Source organism: Chiloscyllium plagiosum, chromosome 22, assembly GCF_004010195.1.
Source record: "Chiloscyllium plagiosum isolate BGI_BamShark_2017 chromosome 22, ASM401019v2, whole genome shotgun sequence".
Taxonomy (NCBI): domain Eukaryota; kingdom Metazoa; phylum Chordata; class Chondrichthyes; order Orectolobiformes; family Hemiscylliidae; genus Chiloscyllium; species Chiloscyllium plagiosum.
Genome location: NC_057731.1, coordinates 33343505 through 33360385, shown reverse-complemented (window position 1 = coordinate 33360385; position 16881 = coordinate 33343505). Strand labels below are relative to the sequence as shown.

Below are 16881 nucleotides of genomic sequence, written 5' to 3'. Positions count from 1 at the left end.
CATTTTGCTACCCCATTCTATATATCCTAATTCTTGCCTAATCGCATTATAATTGCCCTTGCCCCATCGATAACTCTTGACCTGTGGCATGTATCTATCCCTTTCCATCGCTAAACTAAACGTAACTGAATTATGGTCACTCTCTCCAAGGTGCTCACCTACAACTAAATCAAGCACCTGGCCTGGTTCATTACCAAGCACCAGATCCAGTGTGGTCTCCCCTCTTGTTGGCCCTTCGACATACTGTGTCAGGAAACCCTCCTGTACACACTGGACAAAAACTGATCCATGTGAAGTACTGGAGTTATAGCATTTCCAGTCAGTGTTGGGGAAGTTAAAGTCCCCCATAATGAATGACCACTCTGTTCCTTTCACTCCTACCTAGAATAATTTTGCTAATCCTCTCTTCCACCACCCTGGAACTCTGTGGAGGTCTATAAAAAATCTCCAAGCAATGTGACCTCTCCCCTCCTGTTTCTAACCTCAGCCCACACTACCTCAGTAGAAGAGTCCTTATCAAAAGTTCTCTCAGCCACCGTTATACTATCCTTGACTAACAAGGCCATGCCTTCCCCTCTTTTACCGCCTTGCCTGTTCTTAAGGAAAGATCTAAACCCTGGAACCTGCAACATCCATTCCTCACCCTGCTCTATCCATGTCTCCAAAATGGCCACAACATGGAAGTCCCAGGTACCTATCCATGCTGCAAGCTCACCTACCTTATTTCGGATACTTCTGGCGTTGAAGTAGACACTTCAAACCACTTCGCTCTCTGCCAGCACATTCCTGTGACCCTGAAATCCTGTCCCTATCCTTCCTATTCTCATCCTCCTGTGCACTGCAACTACACCTCCAGTTCCCATCCCCCTGCTGAGCTAGTTTAAACCCACCCGAATAGCACCAGCAAATTTCCCACTCAGATTATTAGTACCCCTCTGGTTCAAATGAAGACCGTCCTGTTTGTACAAGTCCCACCTCCACCAGAATGAGCCCCAATTATCCAAGAACCTGAAACCCTCCCGCCTGCACCATCCTTGCAGCCATGTGTTCAGCTGATATCTCTGCTTATTCCTTGCCTCACTATCACGTGGCATGAGTAACAAACCAGAGATAACAACTCTGTTTGTTCTAGCTCTCAGTTTCCACCCGAGCTCCCTGAAATCCTGCCTTACATCCCTATCCCTCTTTCTACCTATGTCATTGGTACCTACATGGACAACGACTTGAGGCTGGTCACCCTCTCCCTACAGGACCCCAAAGATACGATCCGAGACATCACAGATCCTGGAACCTGGGAGTCAACACACCAAACGCGAGTCTCGTTCGTTCCCAACAAACCTTCTATCTGACCGTCTAAGTATTGAGTCCCCAGTGACTAACACTCTCCTCCTTTCCCTCCTTTCCTTCTGTGCAACAGGGACAGGGTCTGTGCCAGAGACCTGGGCCGTACTGCATACGCCTGGTAAGTCGTCCCCCTCAACAGTATCCAAAACGGTATACATGTTTTTCAGGGGAACACCACAGGGGATCCCTCCACTGACTGTTTTTCCCCCCTTCGAACAGTCACCCAGCTTTCTTTGTGTCTAGGAGTAACTACTTCTCTGTAACTCTTATCTATCACAGCCTCTGCCTCCTGAATGATCCGAAGCATATCTACCTCCCGCTCCAGTTCCCTAACATGGTTTTGGAGGAGCGAAAGTTGGGTGCACTTCCTGCAGATGTACTTAGATGAGAAAACACTGACTTATATAGCTGGACAGAAATAAAAATAAGAAGCCCCTCCCTTCCCAGAAACCTCTGCTCTCTGACTTCAAATTTAAAAGCACAAATTAGTGACTCACCGCTCCCGGCAGGCCCCTGGCGCAAGCTCCCACCCTTCGAGTTGTTGCTGCCGCTGAAAAACTATCATCTAGTTTGATAGAAACAAAAACAGAAATTACTGGAAAAGCTCAGCAGGTCTGGCAAGAAAAATCAGAGTTAATGTTTCAGGTCAGGTGACCCTTGTTCAGAATCTATTGTAGTGAGGACAAAGTTGTTTTTTATTCAGAACAGAGGGTGGAGGGAGGGGGTAAGGAGTAAACAATAGGTGGAGAGAGAGTCCAAAAAGCAAAAAGAACAGTTGGACAGACAAAGGAATGGATATTGGTCAGCTTAGGAGAATGAATGGCTGTGAATAGGGACTATGAGGAGCTATCCATAGGTTGTGTGCAATAGCAGACCACGTGATAACAAGGCCTGGTGTGTGAGGGTTGGGGTGAGGAGATGGGAGAAGGTGCCTCAAGCCCTAAAATTATTGAATGCAATATTGAGTCCAGAAAGCTGTCCAGTTCCCAAGTGGAAAATGAGGTGATGTTCTTCCAGCTTGCACTGAGTTTCACTGTAGCACTGCAACACGTCTGAGACAGAGATGTTGTCCAGGGAACAAGGTGGTGTGTTGCAGTGGCAGGCAACTGGAAGCTCAGTTGCCGCCATTTCTGCTGCCTCCAGCAGGATGCCACCATCAGACAGATATTCCCTCCTCTCTCGTTAGCTTTCTGTAAGGCCAGTACCGTCCAGGACAGCCTGGTCCACTCTTCCTTCCCCCAACACCCCCCCACAGTGCCACGACACCTTCCCCTGTAATCGTAGGTGTAGCACCTGTCTGTTTACTTCCTCCCTTCCTCAGTATCCAAGCGTCCAAACACACCTTCCAGGTGAAGCAGCACTTTACCTGCACTTCACTCATTCTAGTGCATTACACACAATGTAGTCTCCTCTACATTGGGGAAATGATGTGTAGACTGGGTGACCGCTTCGCAGAACATCTATGTTTTGTCCACAAAGAAGACCCTGAGTTTTACCCATCTATTGGTTACTCCTTACCTCCTCCCCCCACCTTATCCTCTGCATTAAAAGAAACTTTTTCTCAGAGACCATCAATTCTGAGGAAGGGTCACCTGACCCTTAGCTTTCTGTTCACCTTCACTTAGCTTTCTCTCCAGAGATGCTGCCGGACCTGCTGATCTTCATCAATTTCTATTTTTGTTTCTGATTTCTAGCATCCTCAGTTCTTTGGGGTTTGTTTTATCTGGTTTGACAGGTTCGATCATATACACATTAAATAGACAGGGAATTAAGCACTGTAGTCATGCTGGGGTGATTCCAGTGATGGTTTTCTTTTGGAAATGCGTCTTATATGGGTGAACCTCATTCAACTAAAATGAAACTCAACTGTCATGATTTATAATCCCTCTAAAAAGTTTATGCCACTTGCTAAAACTTTGACCATATTAGGCGATAGTGGGGTTTGGAGACAGTTTCTTCAACCTAACAATATCTGATGAATTAACCGGGGGGGTGCATGTGAATTGATCCGAGGTGGGGAAAGACCGTTTCTGGTCAGTCCACAGAAGCGTCAAGCTGTTTCCCGTTTGGAAAGAAGTGGGAGGGAGCCGGGGAGACTTTGTCAGCAGCCCAGCCCCGGGTTACTGCAGTTCGTGCACAGCAATGGGTTAGTAATGCGGCTTTATCATCCCGCCCAATCGTCTTCACAGGAGCACAGAAGCAGCCAGAATATTCGAGTCTCCTATTGCTCACTGCTCCCAGATCAGATTCTAGACACTTTCCAGTGCAGCCTCTGCCTGCCCGCGTCACTCTATAAATATTCCAGGGAAGGGAGAGCGGACTACGATGGCTCAGTTCACCATGCCCGGCTTTACAATGAAGAATTCCCCGAATCAGACGGCCAGCGGCGATGCTCTGCCCCCCGGCTGGGAGATCAAGATCGACCCTCAGACCGGCTGGCCCTTTTTCGTCGATCACAACAACCGGACGACAACGTGGAGTGACCCGAGGTTGGATCTGCCGAAGGTCAGTGCTGTGTCCCCCTCCCCGGGGCTGCCTCGTGCCCAGGAGGAACCGGTTTCCGAGCACTTTCCAAGGAGGGGCTGCTTTTTTTGGGGGGGTGAGGTGTGGGGGGGGTGGGGGGGGGGGGGGGGGTGAGGTGAGGTGTCTGTGTTTGAGCCTGGAGGGTGTGTGTAGGGAGAGACTGCAGTGTGTATGAACACAAGCCAGGGTGACTGGGGCGTTTACACCCCAGCTTCAGTCACTGTAACACACATCCAGGTTAGCACAACATTCCCTCCTGGGAGTCAGGATTGCCCACTGCAAAAGGTAAATGACTCGTGGTGTTTGACAGGGCAATCAATGCATTTGATTTTCTTAAAATGAGAGTTGAGGCTAAACCAATATTGACAGCAATTTGGCCAGGAACAAAAATGGCATGTTGATGGTGTCAGGGATGAACGTTGAGTTTTGGGTGACGCACTGCAGTCCAATCTGATGAAACATTGCCTGGTTAACCTTTAACTTTCGGCCTGGCCGAGGTTTCATTGAAAGGGGCTACATTTGCAGTGTCACGTGCAAACCCACCTCTCACTGTGCTTCAGTTTCTCAGATCATTTACCAAAAAAAAAGCAGACCCTCAGTTTGAAATCCGAGCAAGATTTGGGTCTATCTGAGATGATGTCGAATTTGCTCAGTGTCTGCCTGGCCTCCGTGAGGGCCTGGCAACTGGGCACCTTGTTTAGCTGCCTGAGTCAGTTGTCAGGAGAAAGTTTGGAGACATGAGGGATCTGTGGAGTTGCACAGCTGTCAGCTGTTAAAAACACTGCTCTGGCTCGTGGTGACATCCAGCACAGCTCGTAGGCACGTAGTGAAGTTTCTACCATGTGAAGTAAGCAACTAGAAACTGCCTTTCTTTTCCCCCAGTGCTCATAGATTTGCTGGACCTTTCATATGTACCAGACTCTCCCTGCTGCTTTTAAATCCACCTGTAAAATCAGGAGCACAAAACAATGCATTTCAGAACAAAAATAATACTGAAACAATTGCAATGAAATGTAAGACAATAGATTTTACTTGATACCAATCTGAAGATTTAATCCTGGCACACTTCTAACCAGAATACATAGCCAGGAAATGGGCATTTCTTGTTTAACTGATTATTGTAGCCTAAGAAAGTTGGGCAAAGTTGTCAACATTTGATGGAAAAAGTTGATGTTCTCTTAGTCTTGTACGAAGCAAATTTTAAAATGAAGTTCTTGTACCTAAATGGACTTGTGATAACCAAAATGCTAAGATTGGCTTCTTAAAAATACAGAATTTGAATATTTTCTTCCCTGAAGATATTATATCCCCATATAATTGGAGGATGATTCATTCAGGATCATACATGTTTTTGTGGCTACAGTAAGCCAGCTGTACAGGCAAGGCTAGTTAAACAAGCTGAGCTGGCCTGCCTCCATTACTGCTGTCCTTGGAGTGGAATCCATTGTGTATTGGCGCCAAAGTGAACAAACTGAAGAGCAGAAGTTCTGGGAACAGGTACCTGAGCTCAGACTTGGTTGGGAGTCACTGAGTGAATCACTGAGCTGTGAGTTTGGAGAATGTTTAACTTCTGAAGCAATTGAAGCGCATAGTTATTATTCTTGGCAGACTTTCACATCTTGAACTAACCTGAAATCCACATTGAAGTTTGGGCTCTATCCATTTCCCATTTAGTCTCTGGTTTGTTTGGGAGTGTTAGCTCTGTGTGGAGCAAACTCCACAACTCCTGTCTCCTTCTTCCCACTCTTCTTTATTTTATTCTTTTTAAGTCTAATTCATCTTAAATGTTATAATTCATTTGGATTCAGTAGTCAGTTATGGTCCTGCTGCAAGCTCATAATCAAATAACCATCTGAGTATAAACACATTCCATCCCATGTCACAGTTCTATTAAGTTCATGCATTTGGAGATTGATATAAGTAGCTGTTAGGCATCTTTATGGTCAACAATGCTAAGATAGCAATGTGACCTACTACAGGACAGTAGAGGATGGAATCTTGCCCCATGATTCCTAAATGACTGAGTCATTGCTCTCAGCTTGAAGGGAGACTAAAAGGAGACATTTGCTCAGAGGAAGGGAAATTGGAATTGATACACAACTCTTTACTTTGGTTTCAACAATCAGCTGGGAGCGAGTTTGTCTACTATTACTGCTGAGAGTGGTGAAAGAAGCCCAACAAGATTAAATGCAAGTTAGAATTAAAATTTTGATCTAAAGTAACAGCAGCATGTATACTAAATAGTGGATGTAACATAGAAGTGACCCCAAGTACTTTTTATAGATAGAGTTTTGAAGGGTGCAATTATGAGGTGGAACCATAACTCTAGTTAGTGAAAAGAGCTTTTTTGATGAGGAAAGGTGGACGTCTTTTGAAAAGGTGTTTCAGATAGCTGAATGAGTAAGAAAATGTTCTTTCCAATATCCTCTAGTCCCTGAACTGAAATTTAAGAACTAGAGGGTATTGGAAAGAAAATTCAGTTTGTCAAAATTGTAGAAGTTAAGGTGGCATAGGAACGGGGGGGGTTGGTCATTCAACTTATTTGTTGTTCCATCACATTACATTTACAACATTGCAGATCAATAACTCCACTCAATTTACCTGTCACTATTCTATACCTCTTCATATATTTAGCTAACAGAAATCTATTGATTTGAGTTATGAATATTTCAGTGAGCCTATAGAGTAGTACTTAGACTTTTGGGGCACAGATTTCCAATTTTATTTCAGGAATTAAGTATTTCCTGACTTCTTTCTTAAATGGGCAAGTTTAAATTCTTAGATGATGCTGTCTTGTTATGGATTCCCTCAATAGAGGAAGTATTTTTTTTTAGTCATTTATGTGATGTGGGCATTGCTGGCTAGGCCAGCATTTCTTACCTGTCCCTAATTGCCCAGAGGGCAATTAAGAGTCGATGACATTGCTGTGGGTCTGGAGTCACATGTAGGCCAGAACAAGTAAGGATAGCAGTTCCTCCCTAAAGGCCATTAGTGACCCAGATGGCTTTTTCTCAACAAATGACAATGGATTCATGGTCATCATTAGACTTTTAACTCCAGATTTTTATTTTATTGAACTTAAATTGCATCGATTGCTATGATTGGATTCAAACCTAAGTCCCTAGAATATAACCCAAGTTTACTTTCTTTTATTCTAACTTACCAAAATGAATAATGATTTAAAACCCCACTGTTAGATTGCCAATGACCATCAAAAATCACTGAGATACAAGCTAAGTTCATAAAGGCTAGTTCCATAGTTGACCCTTTTAGAATTGGTAATGATGGCAGTAACTCTGTATGTGCTGAAAAGCAAATGATGTAGTCCATTTGGGGTCTGACTAACTGAATTAGTAAGGCTTTGAGGATGCGTAGATGAGGACAAAACTTTTAACATTCCTGTGGAGACAGGGAGACTGTCTAGTTCATTTAGGACTATTTGACAAATTGGAATGAGAACTATCTCAAAAATTGATCCAAATAGTTGCATTGAGCATAAAGTATTGCTTATATTTTTAAAATAATTTTACGTGGGATGTCAGCATCAGCGGGAAATATTTATTGTCCGTCCAAATCGTCCTTGAGAAGGTCGTGGTAAACTGCCTTCTTAAAGCATTGCACTTCCCCTGATGGAGACATGCCACAGTGCTGGAAGGAAGAGAATTCCAGGATTTGACCCTATAACAGTGAATGAGTGAGGATATAGTTAAGTCAGGATGGTTCATGCTTTGGAGGGGAACTTGCAGTTGGGGTGTTCCCAAGCATCTGCGACATTCGTCATTCTAGGTGGTAGATAATGCATGGTTGGAAAGTTCTGATACTGGAGAATTGGTGAGTTACTACAGTACATCTTGTAGATGTACATACTGTTCCCATTATGCACCCACTGTGAATGGAGTGAATGCGTTAGGTGATGAATAGATTGCCAATCACATAAACTGCTTTGTCCTGAAATGATGGAGCTTCTGGAATATTGTTCAAGCTGCACTCATCCAGGCACATGGATAGCATTGCATCACACTGCCATCCAGTGTCTTGTCAATGGTGGATAGGCACTGGGAAGTCAGGAGGTGAATTGCACAATTCCCAAACTCTGACCTGCTTTTGAAGCCATGTTCCTTCATCATTGGTCCAAACAATTTTATTAACCCCCAGGATGTTGGTGGAGGACAATTTAGTGATGATCATGCCACTAAATGTTAATGGGGAGATGGTTTGATTCTGTTAGAAATGATCTTTGCCTGACATTTCTATGGCCAAGTGTTACTTCAGATGTTTAATCTATAAAGTACATTCACATGATTAATAACGTAAACAGTAAGTCTATTTGGGCATTGAAACAGTGTGACATAATGCTTAAAATTGAACTCAACACTTGACATAATTTCTGAGGAATGAGTGAATCTTAAAGAAAGAATTTAATTAAGGACATGCCTACTTTTGTCATTATTTTTCAATATAGGAGCCACAGTGAACATTTGCAGAAGTGCATGATGTGATACTTCAAAAATGTTGCCTTGTCTTGCCAGTTTCCAGCAGCAGTATATCCGATGACCCAGGATAAAATCGTAACTGTCACCTGTTATTTTACCCTTGTATCATGTGCATTTATAATTTTAAGTGGCTAAATATGAAAAATAACATTATTATCACAGTCTGTTGACCTGAAAATGCTGCAAGTTTTCAATGCTAGAGAAATAGTTAGTTAATCCAAAACTGATTTTGAGCAAACAAATCGAAAGCACAGTTATTACATATTGTTTCCTACAAGAACTTAGGTTAGATACTGAATTTCAAAAAATGCTATCTTGTTGATTTTAAATTGTTTTCGAGCAGACTCTCAAAGTCAATACTGAACAATGGGGGTACGGCATTAAAACCTGCTGGAAGTGTTGATTAAAGTCATGGAAAATAGGATAGATTTGCTGAAACAACTGAGATATTTTAGTTGACTTATGTCAGTTTAGTTGTTTACCTTTGTTTAGTTCTTTCAAAGAATAAGTGGTAGTTGAATGTTCTGCACTTGTGTTTTCTATTTCTAGGAAAGGCAAACATTTTCCAATGGTCCTTATCCATCAGGGTATCACCAGTCATCACCAGATATCCCAAAACAACCACATGGAAAGGAATTTGGCTCAACTGGTCCTCAGCTTCGTCCAGGCTACATTTCCATCCCAATAATTCATGAAGGAGTTCCTGAACATCAGCAAAAATTACGTTATTCACCTCAGCAGCCTGACTTGCAGAGACTTAAAACTGAAGTCCGGGCGCACTCCCCCATACGGGCCCAGTCTCCATCCAGGCTCTCAGCACGAGCTGAGTCTCCATTTGAAGCCACACAGGCAGATAAACAAAGTGGACAAGCATCAACAGCTGCCTCGAGCCAGGCGCCTGGCTTGCACGGGTCAGAGGTAATTTGTCTACTTTTCTTAAGATTTTATTTCATTCTGAAGTTGCTGCAGTGAACTAGGCCTAAATGACAGGATTAGTCAGAAATGGAAAAGACAAATAAATCAAATAGCTAAGAATCTGAACTTAGTAAACAAATATGACCTTTGCATAAAAAGTTCAGAAGCTTTGTGTTAACTGACTTAAAGTCAAACTAAATGCTACTTTTGGTGTAACACTTTTTGTATTACAAGGTAGGTTACAAATAAATCAAATGTTTTCCATCCAAAAGGCTAATTGTGGCTTTATTTTTAGGCTGTCATGTTTTGGAGACTAAAAATAGCCGACTCATGATGTGATATTCTTGTCTTTCTCTTCTGTTTGCTCCAGGTCACACCATGTTCCATTTAAGAGCTTTACATTCTTCTTGTACATTTTTGTGATTAAGTTTTAAATTGAATTAGAATAATGCTGTAAAGACACACAGAACAAAAAGCGAAAAGAGGTTTTTTTCAGATTATACTTTGTTTTCATTGGAAACAAAAACAGAAATTGCTGGGAAAACTCAACAGGTCTGGCTACATCACCTCAATGTCTGTTTTTCTTTCTGATTTCCAGCATCTGCAGTTCTTTGATTTGTCTTTTTTTGTTTTCATCAGTCCAGTTTATATTATTCTTGGGGAATTGAAATGATTATTTTTGTAAAACTGAAATCTTCAATAACAGGAACAATCTTCCTTTATTTCAGAATTCACAGTCTCAAACGAGCCCCCAAACATTTCCACCTCAGCAATATGGCCGGTCAAGCTTAGGAAGTTCCCAGTTACCTTCAGGGTATATTTCTATACCTGTGATCCATGAAGGAAGAGGAGTAAAGCCAACTCAACAGGTATATCACCCTGCTCACCAACCTCAACACCCGAACCAGCAAACACATCACCCTGTGCAGCAGGCTGAATACCCAAGCCAGCAAGCATACCAGACTGACCCACATGTACAGTATCCTTCGCAGCCAACACCAAGTACAATCCAGCAGCAGCCAGTTGTCTACAGACTTTCTCCTGAAGACTGGGGAACAAACCGAGCTGGAGCACAGTCACCACTACGTAAGGCTCAGAAGGGAGCATCAAGTCGCGAAAGCTCTCCAGCACGGATTACTTCACGTGCTCGACCACAGTCACCCATCTGGACCAATGCAGGTGTGGACAGACCACAGGTAAGTTGGTATGGTTTGATAAGTATGGCTTGACATGTAGCATTAATAATGCACTTCAACATCATAGGGGGCATAGAAAAGGTGAATAGCAAGGGTTTTTTCCCTAGGAGGGCTGAGTTCAATACTAGAGGGCCTTATTTTAAGGTGAGATGGGAAAGATTTAAAAAGGATGTGAGAGCTGACTCTTTTTAAACAGAGTAATTCGGCTGTGAATCAACTGCCAGAGGAAGTGATGGAGGAAGGTACAGTTGCAGCATTTAAAAGAAATTTGGTTAAGAACATGAATAGCACAGGCAAATGGGACTAGTTTAGTGTGGGAATGTGGTCGGACTAGTTGGACCAAGGGTCAAAAGGTGTAGTGCTGGAAAAGCACAGACGTTTCAAGCATAAGCTCTTCATCAGACATTCCTGATGCTTGAAACGTCAACTCTCCTGCTCCTCAGATGCTGCCTGGTCTCCAGCATCTACAGTCCTGACTTTCTCGATCTAGTTGGACCAAAAGATCTGTTTCCACGCTGTATGACATATTTGAAACAAAACTTCATTTTAAAATAAATGCTAAATCTTAAGATACCAAGAGAAAGTTGAACAATCGACCTGTATACACATTGTTATATTAACAAGCTAGGAAAATGACACTTTATTTTTGTGAGAATGTAGCTGCCTAACGGAACTGAGCTTTTAAAACAATGTAGAAAAGATGTGTGGTGAACTGAATAGCTTCAGTGTAAGATCTCTGCAATGTTCAGACTTCACTATCCTTTTTAGTCAGCTCCCTGATTTCAAGCAGAGATTGGTGCTTCTCACTGAAGATGGGATTCACTGAAACATTGATAAAATTACAACTTTTGTGACACTGCAGTAAAAGCTGTCATTTCACAATGGAGAATTCACGGGTTGTAGGTACTGAGACTGCAGCACATAATGAAAATAAATTCCTGCATAAATATAGTGTTGCATTACATTGATATTTTACAAAACACTTTCCTCCATGGGTTGCTTTTAAAGACAATGACTTGTTGCATAAGGAAATGGCACTGGAGATCCTGTAAGCTATCCGTACTGGAGGGAATTCTGTCCAAGAAACAGAGGATAACTGTAAATGAAAACTTTCCGCCATAAATGAGTTCAAAATAGGATACAGTTAGATCAGACTCTCAGCTGAGAGTGAGCACTGAGCCTTCTGCTACTTCAATGAACGGCATAAAATATGTCATCCGAACAAAAACCTCCAAATTTGCAGATCAATTCAAAAAAGAAATCTGTGTAAACAATCAATCCCCAGATTTAGCAGAATTGACCTTTTATTTAATGGAGTCAATCATTAACAGATACAGTTCAGAGGTAGAGAGACGTATAGAACTTGCATACGGAGCTAAATAACAAAATGATCTGAGCTTAAGTCTGTGATTGAAATATGTCATGTCATTTGCCATTTTCCTCCTCTGTTGCAGAAGTAAAATCACAGTTTCTGCTTCTTACAGATCACAGTGATACCATTCTTTTATGTCACTATTATTCTGAATCTATGGCTATTTCAGCTAAGCAGCAAGAGGAGCATTTTAGAGCAATAGTTATCTTGTTGCTAAGTAAAGTATATAAAATATGAACTCAGATTTCTCCAGTTTCCTCATTTCCCCTCCCCCCACCTTGTCTCAGTAAATGTCGATTCTCCTGCTCCTTGGATGCTGCCTGACCTGTGCTTTTCCAGCAACACATTTTCAGCTCAGTATATAAAATGGGTCCGGTTTATCTCACCTTGCTGAATTATAGTCAGATCGACATGGGAAGGAGATTACTGCAGCTAAATTATAGTGCAGAGTGGGACATCAAGATAATTGAAAGTTTCAGGGATTTAAGTTATCAAGGAAGGTTATAAAAGTTCAAATTTTATCTTTTTTAAAAAAAAAACTGAATTATCTCTTAAGAATTAAACATAGGATTGACAAAACTGATTGAGCATTTTTTTCAAGTGGCAAAACTTCAAAAATGAATATCATTGGTTAAAAATCAAGAAGGTAGAAGTAAGTAAAGGAATATAGCCAACATTGTTTTATCTCAATTGTAATATGTTTCTGGAATAGGCGGGAAAGGCTATTGATACGAATGGGAATGATTCTATGCATGGATTGAAAATAATGATGGGAAGATGAGCTGATCAGTTTTGGCTTGTTTGCTAGCCTTTTTGTTTAAAGAAAGTTTGACAGAAAATGGAAGCAAGTGTAGAGATATTTTGCTCAATAGACTGGAAAAGGGTGAGCATTAGTTTGGCCATGAACGTGTTAGTTATAGAGTTTGGAAAACCAAAACTAAAGCTGCTAAATCATTCATTTGATGAGATTCCCCCAAATTACTCACTAGCATCATTTGAAATCTACATAAAGTAATGAAGGCATAAGAGTGTAAAGGTACAGTATGCATTGAGCTAACTAACCATGTAATTCCCTTCCTCAATTATTACAGGTTCCTCAGCAAAGAACACAGCATCAAGAGGCAGCCAGAACACAACAGGAGAACAAAGCTAATTCTTATGGGTCTGAGCAACCTCCAGCTTATATCCCTATTCAAGTCACCAGGCAGCAACCACATAAACCCCAGCCTAAAACTGAGAAAGCTGAAGGGAAAGCCCCAGCCACTGCAGAGACCGTCACCCACCAAGAAGAGGCCGTCATCCCTGACAAGAAAACCATCCCCAATGAAGAGGCTGAGAAGCACCCTGGTTTGGTAAAAGTAGAGAAAATTCTTCAAAAGGTCCATAGGCTTGAAGCAGATGTAAATGGATTTGAAGGAGCGGGAACAGATAAACTCTATCTGATGATTGAAGAATTACTGACCAAAGAGCTATTGGCCCTTGATTCAGTAGACCCTGAGGGTCGAGATGATGTGCGACAAGCCAGAAGAGATGGTGTTAAGAAGGTTCAAAACCTTTTGGAACGGTTGGAACAGAAAGCCAACATGGGCCCAGAAGTGAAAAGCTTTTCTGAACCTCAGCCAGGAGTAACTGGGAAGCCAACTCAAATGGATTATACGGAAGATGACAAAAAATGCACAAAAATTGATGTACCAGAATCAAAAATGGAAACAGACCAAACTGAAATGAACCCAGGAAAGCCTAATGATGCTTGCAACATCAAAGACGTTTCGACTGATAGGCTTTAGACCTTAGACATTAGACCTTTACCATCACAAATGCACCCTCAAGTCATTTTTAAAATCGTGTTGAAATGTTTTATGAATGCATGCAAGCCTTTTTCATTGTTTTGTGCCCCAATATTCTTTATCTGCCATCAATACATGGAAAGAAAATTATGAATGTCAGAAGCTTGTGGGTTGAACCATGCAAGTCTTTGGTTACATGTGATCAACTTTAAAAAAAATACATTCATCTTACTGAAGAACTGAAACACGTATTAAGCATGCCCCTGTGTTTTGCATTGTATTTAATCCACTATTACCCTTAAGATCAACCTAGCCAAAATAACATGGTGTGCCACATGATGGTGAGTTTAAAAAGCCTTATAAACTGCAAAAATACTATTTAAGTAAAAAAAAAAAAAAATTTATTGCCTCTGAAGTATGTTTAATCACTGTTGGGCACTTTATGAACAAATATGTTGAAATGTGTTGGACATTGAAGTATGAATTTTATAGATATAGAAAGGTTTCTATAATTCTACAAAGGAAGCAATAAATTCAGATTGCATTTGCATTATGTACAATATTTTTTGTAAGCAGCAAGGAGTCAAATTTAATTATAAGCTTACACGTTGCTTACTCAAACTAACGCATTTTAAAATAAAGATAATCCTAGTCTAATTTTTGAAGACTTTTAAAGTATGCGGTATTCCAGTATTACCTTTCACAGGTAATACTGGAATACTGCATACACAGATGCTTCTTGATGTCTTTCAGCATACGATCAATTTCATTTGTAATCCATTTTGATTACAAATAGCATTGGTTACTGTACATCTGACTCCTGCCTGTATCACTGGTGGGAACAATGTCACACATCAGTGACATTTGTGTAAGCCAAGTGTTGGCAAGAGTTTAATGTCACCAACAAATTTAAAAATCTATATTAAATATGATTTGGAGGTGTGGTGTTGGACTGGGTGTACAAAGTTTAAAAATCATACAACACCAGGTTATAGTCCAACAGGTTTATTTGGAAACACTAGCTTTTGGAGTGCTGCTCTGAAATCTAGTGCTTCCAAATAAACCTGTTGGATTATAACCTGTTGTTGTGTAATTTTTAATTATATTAAATATGGCTTTTTGTAATGAGAGCATTAATAGCTGCATTTGAAGCTTGATAATACATGTATAGAATATTGCAGTGTCACTGTTACGTTGCAGTAATACCTTTATTGTAAGATATGTCATTGATACAAAAGTATGAAAATGTTTTAAACAAAAACAGGAATTGCTGGAAAATCTCAGCAGGTTTGGCAGTATCTGCATAGAGAAAACAGAGGAAACTTTTTGGGTCCAGTGACCCCTGTTCAGAACCCTGAAAATGTTTTCTCTAGCAATGACACAATTTTAGGTAAACTTGAAAGAGGAAATTTATGACATGAATATTTATAGATGTTCAGTGTAAGAAGTGTCAACTTTGTACACAATCCTTGCTCTCTTTTATAGACCCCCATCTTAAGGAAGAATTAGATTACTTACAGTGTGGAAACAGGCCCTTCGGCCCAACAAATCCACACCGACCCGTCGAAGCATAACCGACCCAGACCCACTCCCCTACATTTACCCCTTCACCTAACACTACAGGCAATTTAGCATGGCTAATTCACCTAACCTGCACATTTTTGGACTGTGGGAGGAAACCGGAGCACCCGGAGGAAACCTCACACAGACACTGGGAGAATGTGCAAACTCCACACAGTCCGTCGCCTGAGGTGGGAATTGAACCTGGGTCTCTGGTGCTGTGAGGCAGCAGTGCTAACCACTGTGCCACCGTGCCGCCCACATTGCTAGAAAGATGATCGCGTCTGCAACATAGTTCAGAGACACTTTATTGTTTAGCAATTACTGCCTAAACAAATGTAACCAAAGACAGAAATCTAGGAATAAAATGGGTGATAAATCATGGGTAAAGAATGTACCTGGAACACGGGCCCCAATTTTAAGAGAGATCTGGCAGAAGATTAGTTAAAATGGAAGCGCATTTTCCCTTCATTTTCCCATTCCAATATGACTGATTGCAATGCTTCAAACACAGACAGATGCGCTAGATAAATGCAGATTAATGTCTGATCACATTATTGGACAAATGTTACAATGTATGGGTAGAGCATTCAGGGCCAGAAGGACAGTATCCTAAGTTTGTTATTTGCTTCTAGTTTCCGTGTAAGCCTAGAGAATAGTCTGATTTTTAAAAAGGGAGAAAATACTACAGAAAGTTCTGAAGCTTCAGGAATATGTAACCTCATCTGAAAGAACTCCGAGCCCTGCAAGGAAAGCTTAGACCTTTTCCCACCCCTTCCTCCTTTCTGCTTTCCTAAGAGCTTCCTCTCTGATGCCTGGTGGCTGTCTCTGACCAGCATGTCTTTAACGGTGCTCTGTTGTTTCTGGGTCATTTTGGTCAGGAGGTTAGCAGGCAGAATGAGAATGAGACCCAGCCATTAAATCCAGCTGAGGCTGCCTGCTCTCCAACAAACTGGCTGTGCTGCTTTTCTATTCAGCTATTAAGCAGAGGTCTTTCTTTCAGGTCAAAAGATCTCTTTTTAACCTCCAGAACCCTTATGAGAAGACATCATCAAACTGGAGAGGATTCAGCAAAGATTTACCAAGCTGTTGCCGAACTGGAGGGTTTGAGTTATAGGGAGAGGCTGGATTGGCTAAGACTTTTCTTCCTGTTGAGGTGTGATTTTATAAAATCATGAGGGGCACAGATAAGGTGAATAGCAAAGGTCTTTTCCCTAGGGTGGGGGAGTTCAAAACTAGGGAGCGTGTTTTTAAGGTGAGAGGAGAAAAATTTAAAATGCACTTGAGCAACTTTCTCACACAGAGGGTGGTTCATAAATGGAATGAACTGCCAGAGGAATTGGTAGATGCAGATACAGTTACAACATTTAAAAGACATTTGGACTGGTGCATGAATAGGAAAGATTTAGAGGGATATGGGCCAAATGCAGACAAATAGGACTAATTTAGTTTGGGAAGCATGGTTGGCATGGACGAGTTGGACTGAAGGGTCTGTTTCCGTGCTGTAAGATTCTAAGTATACACGCTTCCACTTGTTATCGAGAATTGCATGGTTTATAAATTTAGTCATTTAAAAGTAATGCAAATGAATACTAAATTAAAATTGCTTGGCAATCATTGTTTTTAAAGCATGTATATTCTCAAACACATTATGCAATATTATTAAATCATAACACCATTCATTGTCATGC

At 41.3% G+C, this 16881-nt stretch overlaps 1 protein-coding gene across 1 annotated transcript; it reads left to right on the top strand.

Moving 5' to 3' along the window:
• Positions 1 to 3466: 3466 nt before the first annotated feature.
• On the top strand, positions 3467 to 14034 carry bag3 (BCL2 associated athanogene 3). Its single transcript, XM_043712710.1, has 4 exons — positions 3467 to 3849; positions 8910 to 9278; positions 10004 to 10471; positions 12935 to 14034. The coding sequence occupies exons 1-4, from the start codon at positions 3670 to 3672 to the stop codon at positions 13628 to 13630; spliced, it is 1713 nt and encodes a 570-aa protein (XP_043568645.1). The 5' UTR covers positions 3467 to 3669; the 3' UTR covers positions 13631 to 14034.
• Positions 14035 to 16881: the final 2847 nt, after the last annotated feature.

Coding starts and splice junctions, on each gene's coding strand:
- bag3 (XM_043712710.1), top strand. CDS start 3,670: ATGGCTCAGTTCACCATGCCCGGCTTTACAATGAAGAATTCCCCGAAT. Junction 3,850..8,909: donor CGAGGTTGGATCTGCCGAAG/GTCAGTGCTGTG, acceptor TTCTATTTCTAG/GAAAGGCAAACATTTTCCAA. Junction 10,472..12,934: donor CAGGTGTGGACAGACCACAG/GTAAGTTGGTAT, acceptor CAATTATTACAG/GTTCCTCAGCAAAGAACACA.